Source organism: Chiloscyllium punctatum, chromosome 23 (genome assembly GCF_047496795.1).
Source record: "Chiloscyllium punctatum isolate Juve2018m chromosome 23, sChiPun1.3, whole genome shotgun sequence".
Lineage (NCBI taxonomy): Eukaryota > Metazoa > Chordata > Chondrichthyes > Orectolobiformes > Hemiscylliidae > Chiloscyllium > Chiloscyllium punctatum.
Window position 1 is genome coordinate 80,088,470 of NC_092761.1, and position 17,669 is coordinate 80,106,138.

Consider the following 17,669-nt stretch of genomic DNA (forward strand, 5'->3'; position numbering starts at 1 on the left):
GTCTCCCCTGATTAAATGCACAGGGCAAAATAAAATTCTACTTCTTTGGTTTATGTTACTTCATTAATTATTCCTTTTTGTGCACTTTGAGCAAAACATTCAACTTGACTTCATTTGCAAAGTGGGGTTCCGTTCTATTTTTGCCCCCCAGCTATACTTTCCAGTCCTTATAATGTATTTTGGCTGAAGACAGGAGATTCCGTGAAGGTTGACTCGATTAATACCTGTAACCAACTGGTTGCCTCAAGAAGATAGGTTGGACAGGCTGAGCTTGTTTTTGCTGGAGTTCAGAAGAGTGAGTGGTCACTCAATTGAAGTGTGTAAGATTTTAAATGGCCTTGGAAAGATGGACATGGACATGGATAGTTCCGTTGTGGAGGGAGTCCAGAGCAAGTGGACACTTTTAAAAGATAGGGATTCCGTCTTTCAGAACAGAGTTGAGGAGCATTTTTTCTGAGGCCTGACCAATCTTCTGTGGTCCATAAAATATCTTTAAGGTAAAAATTGATAGATTCTTGGGGAAGGGAAGAGAACTTTATTGGAGGTAGATTGGGATGTGGGTGGAAAGATGCACAGGCCTTATTGCACAATCTTAATGAATGTTGGAGTTGCCTGTAGAAGCCAAATAAGAGAAAGGACTGCAGATGCTGGAGATCAGAGTTGAGAGTGTGGCGCTGGGAAAGCACAGCAGGTCAGGCAACATCCGTGGAGCAGGATAATCGACGTTTAAGCCCTCTATCAGGTCAAATAACCTACTTCTGCTGCTGTTTTTGTATAAAAACTAGCGGGTAGCTGTGGGACATACACAGGTATTTCTTTTTTGCCAAGTGATGGGAAAGTGAATGAAGGTTGGATTTTTCAGGGAGTCTGAAACACACTGCATCATAAAGTAAATGTTAAAGTCGGGAACTTTGGTCTGGAGTGGGAAGGAGGTATGGGTTTTCAACTCCAGTTCTTTTGATTCTTGCTGCAGGTGAATATTCGACTTAAACTAGATCAAATCAAAAGACAGGTTAAGTACTTAGGAAATTTAGAAGCTAACTTGATTGTATAAATACGGTTTAACTGAATAAATAAAACAGTCATGGGTTGTCAATGTAGATGTTATGCTGCAAATACAATATTATGAAGATATGGATGTACCATACCTTTTAAGAGGGTTAAAGGCTAGCAGAACTACCTGACAGCACCAAGTGTTCTGAATAAGCTACAATGTAGTGTGTGGCCCAGCAGCTAGGGTAGCTGATTGGCTGAATTCAAATATGTTTTTGTCTCCAGGCAATCAGTTTAAATTGCACTGAGTTTGAGGAATAGTGTCAAGGTTAGAGTGGTGCTGGAGAAGCGGAGCAGGAAAATCGAGGACCTTTTGCCTGAAACATTTGATTTTCCTGCTCCTCTGATGCTGCCTGACCTGCTGTGCTTTTCCAGCACTACTCTAATCTAGACTTTGATCTCCAGCATCTGCAGTACTCACGTTCGCCTTGAGGAGTAGTGGTCCAAATTAATGAGCAGAATTTCAAAACTAATAATCTCAGAATTATTACCAGAGACATGTCCAAATTGTTGTAGAGTCAAGCAAATGAGAGAGCTGAATGTGTGATTCAACGTGTAGTGCAGGAGGCAGTTTCTGTTCATGTGGTAGCAACACAGCTCCAGGGGAAGAAGGGAGCTGTTCCATTGTAGAATTTCCAACTTAAGTCGGTATCTGAGTGAATTGAATAAATAGGGTTGTGGGTTTGAAGCCAAATTTTAATTAGGGATTTTTTTTAGCCAAAAAGCTGAGGTTAGATGATCCGGAAAGAGGTTTCTTGTGAGGGGAAACGAAAAGACTAAAGTCATTGTACTGCTTTGGGTATAAATAACAGGTGGCAAAAAGGGGCGAATGAAACTTTTAACAGTAACAATGCATTGATAAATAAGGTCAAATTTAGAGGGAATTTGTAAAACGCTGGATTGAAGGCGCCTCATCTCGATGCACGAAGCATTCATGACAGGTTGAATGAACAGCTGACACAATATCCGAAAATGCATTTGATTTACCAGCTTTCACAGAGTGGTTGCATGGTGGCGGAGATTAGCAATTCTGTTCCAGGATACTTGACATTTTGAAAAGACAGACCAAATGGAAATGGACAGGGCATAGGTCTGAGTAACGGGAGCGATAGCAGACAGGAAAAGATCTTTGCTGATAGAATTAGATAGAACAGAGAACAGTGGGAATAAATAATTTATTTTGATGTTTGCAAGACAGTACTTGTGGGCTGCCACTTGAATCAGTGCTGGGACCTCAGCTATTTGCAATGTGTATCAATCTTTTCGATGAGGGCACCAAATGGAATGTTTGCTGATTCAAAGCGAGATGGAAAACTGAGGGGTCAGCAGAAGCCTACAAATGGTTATTTCTAAACTGGCAAGAGTGTAATAGATGAAGTATAATGTGGGCAATTATGTGGTTATTCATTTTGGTAAGAAGAATAGAAAACTTTTTTTTAATTGCAATACACTAAAAAACATTAATGTTGAGCAGAACTTGAATATTCTCATAGCTGAAACATTTAAAAAAATGAACATGTTTGGCCTTTATTGCAAGGGGACTGGAACCCTTGCTTCAGTTGTGCAGAATTGTGTTGAGGTCAGCCATGATATATTGTGTACGCTTGGGTCTCCCTGAGTAAGGAAGGGATAAAATAAAGGCTCACGAGATTGATTTCTGGGCAAGCAGAGTTGTCCTGTGCAGAGCACTTAAGTAGAGTGTGGTTGTAATCTGTAGAGTTTTGAAGAAGAGGTAAACTCCTAAAACTAAAGAGATGCAAGAGAAGGCAGGATGCTGAAACTAAAACTGAGGGACATAGTCTCAGGATTATTAGTTGGATACTTAAAACTGAGGTAAGACGTTTCTTCATTTAGCGAATTGTAATTCTTCGGAATTCTCCATTTCAGAGAGTTGTGGATTCTTGGCTGTTTTTTTATTGATTCAGGGATGAGAGTTATTGCCTGTTCCTAATTGCTTTGGCGAAGGTGGTGATGAGCTATTCTCTGTGTACAAGGTGACTGGATGTTTGGACTTTGAAAGAATTGAGACATTTTGGGGATTAGGCAGAAAAAAACAAGTTTTTTTTTTACTATTTCAGTGAGATGCATGTGTCAATGACGGGGTGAATTTTGTGGAGCATTCCTAATTGTCCTTGAACCAGGTGGTTTGCTCAACTATTTCATAGAGCAGTTACGTGCCAACCACATTACTGTGTGTAGTGTGTTGAGAGGACTAACCCAGTCCAGATGCTCAAGGTATCTTTTACTGGTCTCCTTTTGTTCAAGTAAACACAGGGGAACCAGAGGACACAGCAATGTCTTTCCTTTGACTCCAAGTAACAGCATAGAAAATTCGTACGTCAGTTAGCGAATTTTGTTATATCAAAGTACGAGAGATTGTGGTGTTAAAATTATCCACCAATTACACAAGAGGTTACAATCAGAAGTAATTAATACAATGTTTTTTGGTCAGAGCCCACACTTTCCTTGTCCTTCACTGCTTGTCTTGCCTGTAGCTCATGTAGCAAGGGAATAGGTGAAATATGTGTGTGCTCCATTGACCCTTTCATGTGTGTCTGGAGTCACATGTTGGCCAGACCAAGTGAAAAATGACAGATTTTCTTACTTAAAGGACCCTAGTAAACCAGGTGTTTTTTAATATGACAATGAACAATGGTTTCATGGTCACTATTAAAGTGGCTTTTCATTTCAGACTTAATCATTTAATACTATGTTGGATTCAAGCATGTGTTTCTTCAACATAGTCATGATTTGTAACTTGCCAGGCCATTTCAGGCTGAACCATGTTGCAAGTTACAAGCAAGATCTGGAGTTCTAAGCAAGCCTAACCAAGAAAAGGTGGTGAATGGGATTCCCTATAAGTAAGATAGTCCCATGTTTGCACGTATAGAGACTAACTTCCAATTTCCATGGTATTAATTAAGTTGATGTACCACTAGTTGTCCTGGTGCAGTTTTAATCCATGGTCTCTCAGCACAATCTTGTGTCTATCGGTAACTAGTCCAATAATGCCATGTCTTTGGCACCATTTCTCCAATCATTTAAATCAAAGATCAGCCGTGACCTTTATTGAACGGTGGAGCATGTTCAAGGCTCTTTATTGCCTCCGTCTCTTGCACCTGGTCAAGTTCTTAAGAGTTACAGTGCTCTCTCCCAGCACATTAGTCTTTTTTTTGTTTCAGCTAACTGGTACACCTGAGATTGGGAATTTACTATGTTATGTGAGGAATTACAGTTTTAAGCCCCAACTTTCCAGAACCCTTGATGTAGTGACATCTTAGACTTTCTTTATTGTAGGCTTTTAGCCAAAAATCACACTGCTGAATATATTGGCATTCTCTCCTGATTAAGCGGTGCAAACTAACAGCTGGAGCTCCTTACAATTAACATGAGGCGGTATAATGTCTCCTTCCAGACTCTTCATTAATCAGTAAAGTTCAAACTGCTGCATTTTTAGTAATAAGCAAAGAACTGCTCCACTAGCTGCAGCACACTACTTGCTGATAGGAGTCAGCCTTACGTTCCAACAGTACCATCGGAGAGCCATGTGGGAGTGAGAAACATTCCACAAGTTAAGCAATTAATTTTCAGCAGTGAATCCCAAATTAGCCAGTTACCTCACTTCTAATATACCCTGGTAATCAACACAATAACTTGATTTACAGAAGCCTTAATATGATGTGGCGTGAACTGTCTTTTTTTTAGATTAGATTACTTAGTGTGGAAACAGGCCCTTCGGCCCAACAAGTCCACACCGACCCGCCGAAGCGCAACCCACCCATTCCCCAACATTTACCCCTTTACCTAACACTATGGGCAATTTAGCATGACCAATTCACCTGACCTGCACATCTTTGTGACTGTGGGAGGAAACCGGAGCACCCGGAGGAAACCCACGCAGACACGGGGAGAATGTGCAAACTCCACACAGTCAGTCGCCTGAGTCGGGAATTGAACCCAGGTCTCTGGCGCTGTGAGGCAGCAGTGCTAACCACTGTGCCACCGTGCCGCCCCTAAAATGTTTCTCAAGCAATTCAGTATTTGTGGTTTCCATTTTTATTGTCAACATTTTGTATGTACGAGATTGGAATTTAGAAACACAAAATTGGTCACCTTTAATAATGTGCAACTGACTCAGGGTTGCCTTTAACGTTTGCATGGCTTAGTTCTACCAGTATACATATGCTCAGATACTAAGAATGTTACAATGGCTCACTACAAAAAATAATATGACTGGCTGTTTTTGTATTTAACATTACACTAGGGTTGTGATGCTTAATGTTTAATTACAAGTTTCCCTTATTGCACTGAAAGCGAACCCTACGTCAGCTTGAATGTGTCAACCTTAGAGCAATCCTGAAAGGCAAGTCTCAATTGTTTGATTTTGAAAGTATGTTCTGCTAAGTGTTAGCTGTGCCTTAGCTGCAATATTTGAATGCACAATATTTATAAATTTCCCCGTCTGTTCTTAAGAAAGTGCAGGTAACGTGGAAGAGGACCCGAGGGAAGAGAAATTGTTCAATGTCACAAGTAGGCTGGTGCTGAAAGTGAGTCGCTTGGATGATGGATTACCTGTTACCTGTCAGGTAGAGCATCCAGCAGTGAAGGACCTTCAGACGATGAAGGATTTGCAAGCACAAAGATATTTGGATGTACAATGTGAGTAAAAGTCACTATGTGTGCTATAAAGCTATAAGCAGCAGTGTTTATGAACAATCATTATTTTCCCCACAGGTATATTGTACGTAAGATTTAGTTAAATTAGAGTTGACTTAGTGGTGTATGGTAATATGTAATTATTGCAATTCTACATCTGTTGTATTTCTAAAAAGTGGCTGTCTCACCCGAACATGCAAATGACTTAATGATAACTACCGTCTATTAGCATTTTATATTTTAGATTTATTTCTGTGATATAGTGCTCAGAATAGTTCAGCAGTTCACTACTGTTAGTCTCATTTACATTAAACATATGAATTAGAGGCAGGAATGGGCTATTCAGCCCCTCGCGCTTGCTGCTCTGTTAAGGTGAACTCGCCATAGTCCCAGAGGACCATCGGGCTGCTCTCCCATTAGACAGAGAAGAATGAGGTTTTTTTTCTAACCTTAGGGTCACCACTCCTCAGGGGAAGGGAGAGATTGATGGTAACCTCAGCCAGTGTGGGAATTGAACCCATGCTGTTGGTGTCACTCTGCATCAAAAACCAAGCAAACACCCAACTGAGTTATTGACTCCCACATCTAGAATCACGGCTGATCCGATTGAAGCCAAAAATCTGTGTTCTTGCCTCCTTCTAGAAATTGAAAATTTGCGTGACTTTATCCTACAATCTGTTTGAGGCATTGGTGTTTTTGACAATTGTGAAACAGTTTCCAGTTTAATTTGTCCCTTAGTGATGTGTGTACTAGATACAATCAAACTCCTGTTTCACCTCTTTAGTGATGAGCCGCGGTTCTCATTTCACAGTGGACTGCCTGAGAGAAAAGGGGATAGTATAAGTAAGATCGAAAACTCTTTAGATTAGATTAGATTAGTTTAGATTTCCTACAGTGTGGAAACAGGCCCTTCAGCCCAACTAGTCCACACCAACCCTCCGAAGAGTAACCCACCCAGACCCATTTCCCTCTGACTAATGCACCTAACACTACGGGCAATTTAGCATGGCCAATTCACCTGACCTGCACATCTTTGGACTGTGGGAGGAAACCAGAACACCCGGAGGAAACTCTCTCAGACACAGGGAAAAGGTGCAAACTCCACACAGACAGTTGCCAGAGGCTGGAATCAAACCTGGGACCATGATGCTGTGAGGCAGCAGGGCTGACCACTGAGCCATTGTGCCGCCCTTGTTGAGTTCTGTTCTTCTCCTCCACCCCCTGAATTCAAAGGTTCTAAAGTTTATTGCAACAATAATGTCGATGTCGTATCAAAAGGAATCTGCCACCTTGTTTTCAGGAGCTTGGGCTGCAGACCTCTTGTCATGAAATTGGACAGACTGAAATTGTTTTCCTTGGAGCAGAGGAGACTGAAGAGGGACAGGATAAAATTGAGGGGTACAGACAGGGTACGCAGGAGGAAATCTTTCCCCATGATGATACGATCAGTGACTGGGGGCAGAGATTTAATGCAGAGGGCGCAAGGTTTTGAGGGGATGTGAGGAAAAGCTACTTCACCCAAATGGTGGTGGGAATCTGCCTGTGAGGATAGATGCAGAAATCCTCCTAACATTTGAGAAGCATTTAAATATACGCTTGCGATGTCGAGGCTATAGGCCAAGTGTTGGAAAATGGAATTAGATTAGTGAGGTGACTGTGTGGTTTTTGACTGGCACAGACTCAATGGACCAAGCCTTTTTCTGTACGTCTCTATGACTCCATCTTTTTTGCTCAGTTAAACTGTTGTTAAACAAGGCCATTCCACTTCCTTACTCCCCACATGCAAGTCCTGTGATATTACTGTTAAATATTTATTTAGTTGTCGCATCCAAGTATTTACAGTGCACAAGGAGACCAGTTGGTTAATTAGGTCTCTGCTAGCACACTGGAGCAAATCAGTCAGTCGTGGTTCCCTGACCCCTTTTATCTGTTGGCCATGCAAATTCATTGGCCTCCAAGTGCTCATCCAGTTTCCATTTGGATTCAATTCACTCTTAAATAGTCAAATGGAGATCTCGAGGCATGTATGGGAAACAAGATGTACACGTTGTCCTGTATTACTCTCCATTGGCTTTCATGGAGAATAAACTCCAGTAACAAAGTCCAGTGTTGTATCCCGCCCAATGGGTTTTCCAGTGTCTGCAGTAGATTAAAGTTACCTCAGTTATCTGATATCTCAAATAATCAGTTTCACTTCACTCCAGAATGGTCTGACACCTAAAACCTGATCAGTTTCTTAGAAGACATTTGATTTTTAGTCAAGGGATTGCACAAGTGGGACTTTGGACTGGAGCATCCAATTGCCTTCTGGGTAAATATACCCTTGGCAGACTAGAACCTGTTCAGTTGATTTTATGGTGCATTAGCTGTTTTTAGTTGTCGCTTTTCCCAGTCGGGTGCTCATTTGCAAGCTCATTAACAAAGCTTTGTATAAATACTTCAGGAGCGAATGAAAAGCATAGACTTTCAATTGTTCTCTGGTCTCATTAAATAACTGAGTATAGTACGAAGGGTTTTACTGTGAGACTGTTGTAAGATGAAGTGTAAACAGTTGCTTTGACTGTTCATGCAATAGTTGTGCAATAGTTCTTAAAACAAAACCAGCATTCTCGTTGTGTGGTCTATCTTTTCAGTAAAAAAATGTGTGATGTGTAATTAACTTTAACACTTTAATGTCGCTTTGTAGTAATTAATAAAATATTTCTATAATTATCCCAGTGTAGCTACTTTCTGCTGGTTAGAATATGTATTGGCTTTCCTGAAAGTTCAGTTCTCTCTTATTTTGGAAAGATAATTGCAGGTTACTTGCATGTACATTGACAAGCAGGTTTCCTAGTGATTAAACACACAAAGTAGTAGACTGGGGAAGTTTTTATTTGCCAGTTTATGCTGATCATAATTGCAGAAGCTTTATTTTTATTCATTCATAGTATGTGGGTCTCTCTGATTTAGACCAGCCCATCCCTGTTTAGTTCACTAGGCCCTTCAGGAGGCAGTTAAGAGTGTGCTGTGTATTTGAGGTTGCATTAAAGGACTACTACCCTTTCCATTGACCAAAGCAGATTAGTGAACCAGATGGGTATATGCTACGTTTGTCATTGCAGATTTCCAGATGTAGGGAATATATAATTAAACTCAACATTTTTTTTCCACCTCTTGCTCAAAAAGTAGGGCAAACAAATTACTTTTCTATAATTGCATAATTTTCTGGATTATGGTCCAGCAATCAATAATTCGGACAAGAAAATCCTACAATCCAGAGGTTTTCATAAAATTTTGTAATCCTAATTCATTAGTGCTTGGTTTTCTCCTACTTTTTCAATATTAATTGTTTCATGTACAATGTTGCTTTTGCCTGCTCTTCATAAGGTAGCTGATCGAAAAGATCTTGCTCCCATTGTTCACAAGTGAGAACCATAAAATGATAAAGGTCACTGAGGTACTGAATCTTTGTACATGGATTTAACCCAAATCCCTGATCTATACACTGGTGCTCTCAGAAATCAACACAGATGCATGTATTGTATTTTCATTGCCACCAAAACTTTTACAGGACCTTTCATGAACTCGAGTGCGAATCGAAGTAGGAGCAGTGGCAGGTTTTAAAACTTTATGGGTGCAATAATAAAATGTTGCGGGCAATGAGGAGTGAAGCAAATCAATGAGCACAAGTATAGGATGAAGACAAGAAGCAAAAAGGGAAAGGTTTGAAAAACTTCTAAACATCATGGGCATTTGGAAAATGCTACCACAAGGGTATTTGAAAAGGCTGAGGAGACCTCTCCTTGAGAGAAAGAGAACTAATGTGTTGGAGACTTTTACAGCTGTGAAAGGATGGATGTAGAGAAGATGAGATGAATCTAAAACCAAGGCTCATAATTTGAGGATTGTCATTGATAAATCTAAGTAGAATTTCATGAGAAGTTCTGGGGCAGCACAGTGGCTCAGTGGTTAGCAGTGCTGTCTCACAGCACCGAGGACCTGAGTTCGATTCCAGCCTCGGGCAACTGCCTGTGTGGAGTTTGCACGTTCTCCCCGTGTCTGCGTGGGTCTCCTCTGGGTGTTCCAGTTTCCTCCCACAATCAAAAGATGTGCAGGTCAGGTGATTTGGTCATGCTAAATTGCCTGTAGTGTTGAGGGGTGTGTAGGTTAGGTGCATTAGTTAGGGGTAAATGTAGAGTAATGGGTTTGGTTGGGATACTCTTCGGAGGTTTGGTGTGGACTTGGTAGGCCGAAGGGCCTGTTTCCACACTGTAGGGATTCTATGACTGAGAGAACACTCTCTTTGCTTCAACTGACAACAGGATGGCATTCACAACAAATAGCTTATGCAAAAAGGTTCTATCTACTCCCAAACAATCTGGTATTTCTAGAAAATGTTTTCCCTTTTCCCTCATGATCCCACATTCTCTACCCCTCATGTACTGAGTTTTACATTGGCCACTAAGTATTTTCTCCAAACTCACTTTTTCTCCCCCACATTATCACCAATGCAAGATTTCGCAATAATTTTTTACAATGGCAAGCAGAACTATTCACCTCCAAAGCATACTTCTGCTCCACCTTAGCTTTCCGCCACTTCCCAGTTCTGTGATGTTGAAGCCAACTTTCTGAACTTGGAATCTTCCTCAAAATTGCCAAATAATTTGCCGACCAATGTCATTGAAAGCCTATCAGTGATTTTATTTTTCAGCTCAGTCTCTGAACTAATAGGTTGGACTATTTCAAAGTGCTGCATCATCCTTTTCCAAAATCCTTGAGCATTCCCTGAGGGTTGGTTCAGCTATTGTCCACAGTTAATCAAATAGGCGGCAAGGAAGCCATCTGTATCAGCACAGCCCAGAGCGCATTGACAATCCAGCACTTATCTAAGATGTGCTTGTCCACACCTGTCTTGTCCTTAGCAGACACGTTAAGATAGTTGGAAAACTAATCCTGGAAATAAATCATGAGAAGCAGTACTGCAAATTGTAGCCCTTGTTGAATGCTACAGGACATAATCAATGCTAAACACGTGATGATTTTAAAATGTGGCAGATTTGTCGCCAAAGGAAACAGATGCTGTATTTTTGTGCTTAAGTATGCTTTATATATCACATGTTTTACTGACATCAGAATATCTTGCTGTGTTACAGAGACTTGTAAACCATCACTCTATCTGGTTGCATGCTGGGTGACAGATTGCAAGTGTATGTGGGGTTTGCAGCACATTAAATACTTACTTGAGATTTCAGAAATCGCAAATGGTTCTCAAACATGGGATTTGCAAACCATTTCTCTGGAGGCTCGCTCACCTGCTTGCTGTTTTTCTCACCTCAGCCATCTGAGCGATATGCTGATGTTTACTGTAAGGACGGCAATTGTGGGCTTTTGCATTTGTCACCCCAATGTAGCAGGCACGTAAAGACTTCTGCAGTCACCCCCCCTGTTCAAGAAAGGAGTGATACAGAAGGCAGGAAACCGTAGGCTAATTTGCCTAATGTGTCATAGGCAACTAGAGCCCATAATTAAGGAAGAAATAGCACACATTTAGAAATACATAACACAAGTAAACAGAGTCAACATGGTTTTCTGAAAGGTAACCATGTTTGACAAACTCAGCAGAGTTCTGAGGATGTAACTGAAGACTTCATAAAGGACAACTGCTAGATGTGGTATATTTTGATATCCAGAAGCCATTCGATAAGATGCCGCATAAGATTACTGCAAATTAGGAGCTCACAATGTTAGGGATAATGTATTAAGATTGATGGAGGATAGTTGATACACAAAAGACAGAGTCACGATCAATTTGTCCTCAGGTTGGAAAGACCCAACTTGTGGACTGCCAAAAGGATCAGTCCAGGGGCCACACTTATTGACATTCCACAATTTATGAATTTGACAATGGGGCACAGTGCAATGTATCTTAATTTGCTGGCAATACAAAAACAGGTGAGAGGGTAAGTTGTGATCACGAGATACAGAACCTGCAAGGAGATATACATAGATTAAGTTAATAGGCAAATGGTGTCCAATATAGCAAAGTGTGACGTCATACGTTTTGGTAGGAAGAAATCAAAAGGCAAATGTTTATTTAGATGCAGAGACACTCCAAATTTAGAGTGGTTCAGTGGGATCTGGTGTTCTTGCGCATGAAACACTGGACATTAGCATGCAGGTGCAGCAAGTAATGAATAAAACAAAAGGAGTTTTGGCTTTTAATGCAAGGGTTTAGGAGTTGAGTCATAGAGATATACAGCATGGAGTCAGACCCTTCAGATTAACTTGTCCATGCTGACCAGATATCCGAAAATTAATTAGTCCCATGTACCAGCATTTGGTCCATATCCCTCAACCCTTCCTATTCATGTCCCCATCCAGATGTTTTTAAATGCAGTAATTGTACCAGTCTGCACAACTTCCTCTGGCAGCTCATTCCATATGTGCACCATAGGTCCCTTTTAAGGTGAGAGGGGCAAGTTTTAAACCTATGCCCTCTAGTTTTGGACTCCCCAATTCTAAAGTAAAAGGTGTTAGCTACTCGCCTTTCAAAGCTCCAAGGAAAAAGTCCCAGCCTATTGAGCCTCTCCCTGAAGCTCAAATCCTCCAAACAATGCAACAACCTTGTAAATCTTATCTGAATCATTTCCAGTTTAAAAATTGGGAAATCTTGTGATAACTGTGTTGATGTGACTACACCTTGAGATATCTTACAGTTCTTGTCCAAGCAGTGAAGGCTGTTCAGAGATTTGTTAGGTTGATTCCTGGGATGGAGTTGACTTATCAAGAGCAGTTAAACAGTTAGAAGAAGGATCTTATTGAAACATATCCAACTTTGAAGAAGCTTCACAGGGCAGATGTTGAAAGGATGTTTCCATTATTGGGAGCAGAAGTTACAGCATAAGGGAGCACTCATTTAAAACTGAGTTGCAAAGGAATTTTCTTTTCAGGAGGTCTGGAGTTTTCTACCCCAGAGGCTAGATCACTGCAAGTATTTAAAGAGGGGGGTACAAAAATTTTTGTAATATTGATGGGTTTACATAATGAACAGTTGAGGACTGGAGAATTCAGTTATGATCTTATCGAATCACGGGATTGGCTTGAGGGTCTGAATCATCTCCTACTACTCTTATGACCCCACACTGCAGGGGCCTGGAGTCACATGTAAGCTAGATCAGATGGGTACGTCAGATTTCCATCCCGAGGGACATGAGTGAATTTGATGGCTTTCTACGGTATTTGTGATCACCATGACGGAGGCAAGCTTTTAATTCCAGATTCACAATTTGCATTGAAACTCCACCACTATTGAGGTAGGATTTGAACCCATCTCCCCAGAGTATTTCCCCATCAATTTCCTGAAGTGATAACTGCGCATTTGCCTTAAATAGAATTGATGAAAGTCAGATGGCTGCGAGTTGTTTTTTTAAAACACAAAGTTGTGGAAGAATTGATCAGGCTGTAGCTTTGCAGCAAAAATGTGACTGATTTCCATTCTAACACAATAAGAACTGAAGTGGGAGCTTCAGATATTTTAAATAGTCTCCATTGCTTCAAATGTCTTTTTTTAAAGAAATAAACACCAGGTACCAACGTTCAGTTCCCTGCCAATGGTACATTGTACCTGTCGTGAAGAATTTAGTTTTATTACCAAATCGGTTAAAATGAAAAACTGGGAATATTGCTCGTGGGTAATCTCTAAGGGACTCTTTGTTTTTTTGTTTGTGTGTTCTTTCGGGGGATGTGAGCATCGCTGGTGATGCTATCAATTTGTTGTCCATCCCTAGTTTCCTTTGAATAGGGATGTATTGCAAGGCCGTTTGAGTCATAGAGTCACACAGCACAGAAACAGACCCTTGGGTCCAACCAGTCCATGGTGAACATAATCCTAAAATAAATTAGTCCCACATGCCTTCTTTTGGCCCATATCCCTTCAAACCTTTTTTAATCATGTATCTAATGTCTTTCAAATGTTGTAATTGTACTCACATTTAACAATTGCTCATGAAGTTCATTCCACACGTGAACCATCCTGTGTTTTTAAAAAATAAATTGCACCCCCCCCCATGTATTTTTTTAAAATCTATCTCTCCTCTCACCTTAAAAATGTGCCCCTTAGTCTTGACATCAACTGAGGGTCTGGAGTCATGTGTAGGCAGACTCTATTATTAAACCTATTTATTAATTTATTAAATTTAATTTCCTCCCTCCTGGTGGGATTTGAACCTATGTCCCCAGAGTATTAGACCAGGCCTTTTATTTTATTGGTCCAGTGACATTGCTACTATGTATTCACCTGCACCTCCACACACACCATTTACTGCATCCGCTGCACCCGATGTGGCCTCCTATACGTTGGGGAGACTTGCGGAACGTTTCAGAGAACCCCTCTGGGACACCCGCACCAACCAACCCAACCGCCCCGTGGCTGAACACTTTAACTTCCCCTCCCACTCCACCAAGGACATGCAGGTCCTTGGCCTCCTCCATCGTCAGACCATGGCAACATGACGCCTGGAGGAAGAGCACCTCATCTTCCGCCTAGGAACCCTCCAACCACAAGGGATGAATGCAGATTTCTCCAGCTTTCTCATTTTCCCCTCCCCCCACCTTTTCTCAGTCCCAACCCTCAGACTCAGCACCGCCTTCTTGACCTGCAATCTTCTTCCCAACCTCTCCACCCCCACCCCCTCTCCGGCCTATCACCCTCACCTTAACCTCCTTCCACCTATCATATTCCCAACACCCCTCCCGCAAGTCCCTCCCCACTACCTTTTATCTTAGCCTGCTTGACACACCCTCCTCATTCCTGAGGAAGGGCCTATGCCCGAAACATCGATTCTCCTGTTCCTTTGATGCTGCGCTTTTTCAGCAACACATTTTTAAGCTCTGATCTCCAGCATCTGCAGTCCTCACTTTCTCCTACATTGCTACTATGCCACAGTCTTCCCCTAGTCTACTCTCTGCAGTGTGCTATGCCATGTGCAGATGATCATGTTGCAGTGCAATATTGAAAAGAATGTTTTCCCTGTATTTCTCGGCTGTTTTTCTCTTTCTCTCTTTCTCATTGTCCTTTTTGGGGTGTGTGTGTGTGTGGGGTCCCCTGTGTTTGGATCTGAATCATCTGTGTGATGATATTGCACTCTTCAAATTCCACACTTGCTTCCAAGGCTAGCTTTGTCTCAGGTCACCTTTCTCCATCAGAGGGTGATGGGGGTCAGCTGCTCACTTAATAATCTTGCTAAGCCATGGTCAGAATTGCAATCCGTATTATTGATGATCATTTAGTAAGTGCCCAGACAGCTCCTAAGAACAAAGTCCTCACATCTCTCATCGCCCTCGCGCCAGTAATCTGGACAGAGTACTGAGGTACTCAAGAATGGAATGAGCACAACTTTATAGAGATAAGGATTTGCATGAAACCAATTTGATTTTTTTATGCTTTTATAAATTGACCTTCCAAATTGTACCTTCTATAATCGAGGTGAGGTGGGACTGGGTGAGTCACAATTGTGCAGATTCACATTAGCTCGGGGCCTGTCCTCGACCAGCGGGATTCTCCATCCTCCTTCATCCCAGCTACTGAAAACATAATGATCTGCATTTGGCTACTGTATTAGGACAAGACACTGGAAGTGATTTACACAAATTGGCAACAACTGTTTAGTGAGAAAACACAATGATCATTCTGAACCAGTAATATTCCGCAAAAGCAACTATCAATTGGTAAATTCGAGTGCTTCTTTTTTGTTTACTGAATTAACGGAGGACAGTTGGATAATGAGATGAACGCCCCCACCCAACTCAAATTTGTTCATGTGGAATCCTTGATCTGTACTCAAATGGGCAGGTAGCAGCTTGTTTAGATTTTGTTTCAAGAGTATGGTTTTCTTTCTGCGCTGGACTGCCAATCTAGATGATGTCAGACTCAGCTGAAATATCTTGACTTACCCGGGAGCAAGATTTCTGCAAAAATGAACAAAGTTGAAGTTTAAAACTAACAGGAGTAATTTGCAATTGCCAGAATGTCATCATTGGTGATTAATCCAACTTTTGTTAGAAGAAGGTGAAAACATACAAGTGCATACATTATCATGATTTTCCTTAATGCAATAACTTCCAAGTCCTGCAGATAACTTTCTGAATTTTTTTTCATGTGGGTACATTATTGCTTAACTTCTCAAAACCTATTACCTCTTCGCTGAGTGTATGATTGCTACGGAATGTTTATTTGGGTTAATAGCACTGCTCGTTCAAGTTCAAGCACAGTCATAGTGAAACTCGATGTCATGTATGAATCACACTTGACACATTCTGATTACTGGAATGCAGTGGAAAGATGTTCTCATGTAAGGTATCTGCCCAGAGCAGCAAAAATGTTACTCATTCTCCCTCTCCCTTGTCCAGGCCACCACCTGCTGGCCTTTCTAGGGGATTAATGCAGACAAATGGTCCCATGTCCAACTCTTAATCAAGACATCAGCATACTGCAGATGGGGGGAGGACAGTGAGAGAGGTCCCATCCCCATGAGCATGTGAACTGATTACAACATTGTTCAGCAACCATTTGTGGTGGTCCCTGACACAAATTGGTGCAACAACATACTGACTGTTTCCAAAATTACATTGTTTCTCTTGGCTGCTTTGTGTGCTACAACAACCAACTTGCCAACTTGTGGTTGGAGTGGAGTGCTGTCAGCATCTTGTTTCCTTGACTAGGTCTAGGGCCTGATTTGGTTCACCATGGTAGAAGAAAACAGTGAGAGAGTCTGAAACAAAATGTATTTTATTGTACAGTGGCAATCGGACAAGAGATTTCAATATCATTCCTGTTCAAAGACCTGTGGATATCTGTCTTCCTCTTACAAGAACCTTAGATGTTGTCTTTACGTTGTTGCATCAAGCACCACACAATTTGTCAGTGTCCAAGCATTAACCATTTCAGAACCTGTCTGACTGGCTCAATCTATTCTAGACGGCTCTGTAGCTTTTCTGCCACTTGGTCCTTGACATATTGATTGTAAAAGTGGCAAGAACCTGAATGTGATCATGAGCTGTGACTTGTAGCCCCATCGTCCCTATGTAAGCGTGTGTGTCTGCAGTCATTTTCAACTTTCTGCAGTGGTACGGATCTATATTTCAAAGTGCACTGGACAAATTTCTTCACACTTGGGAGCCTAGACGTTCTGCAGCAAATGAGCCATGAGTTTCTGTTGCAAAATCAGTGACAGTGCAAATCCAATTAATGAATGAGTTCCAGGGATTTAACTGTTGCCAGTGACAGATGGCTGTGCTCAGAAACACTTTTTTTCTTTTGTCCTCCTCTGTCTTCACCTCCCTGCTCACTGAATTCAGTTGTTCCTATTCAGACTTGGCTTTTGTCACCTAACTTTGCCTGTTCTGTATTTCTTCCTGCAATTGGCAACTTATCATCTATCAAGTTGCTGGAGATTTACTTTGTGTGTGTGTGTGTGTGTGTGTGTGTGTGTACCAAGCCTCACAAGTGCCTTCCATCAAAATCCAACTTAAGGAAGGCTGACTGCTTGTTTATTTCTTAAATTTGATGCTGAGGATTTCTTATTTCGAGCAAATGTTGCTCAGGCACCTGATTTTATGATTAATTAATTGAATATTCAGCCAGGATGTAATCCAACTTCAGTGGGTAATAAAGTAATTTTGAAGTGAACTACTTTTTGTTCCCAGCTTGACAATGTGAAAGAAACTGCTTTATAAAGGATGTGAAATTTAGTTTCTTAAAGTTGGGAAGATCACTACGTTCTCCTCAGTGCACCAGAATAAAGTGGCAGTTTACTAGCGAAGAGGAACTGAGCAAAGAAGCAGTGACGTTTATTAATTTTATTGATGGAAGATTATTGGTAGAGCAGTGTAAATGGATAACTTTAAATATATTTCATCAAAATAATAATGATATGGGAAAATTCTTTTAGTTTTTTTTCCTACCTTTAATTATTTCTAAA

General features: G+C 41.1%; 1 protein-coding gene across 5 annotated transcripts in view; it reads left to right on the forward strand.

Annotated features, from left to right (window-relative positions):
- The window catches only part of LOC140494157 (cell adhesion molecule 1-like), a 392,277-nt gene that overhangs the window by 313,121 nt on the left and 61,487 nt on the right, over positions 1-17,669 (forward strand). For all 5 annotated transcript variants that reach the window (XM_072593228.1, XM_072593230.1, XM_072593231.1 and 2 more), the window contains one exon: positions 5,527-5,712. In XM_072593228.1, coding sequence (XP_072449329.1) covers positions 5,527-5,712 — 186 coding nt within the window. The remainder of the gene's footprint in view (positions 1-5,526; positions 5,713-17,669) is intronic.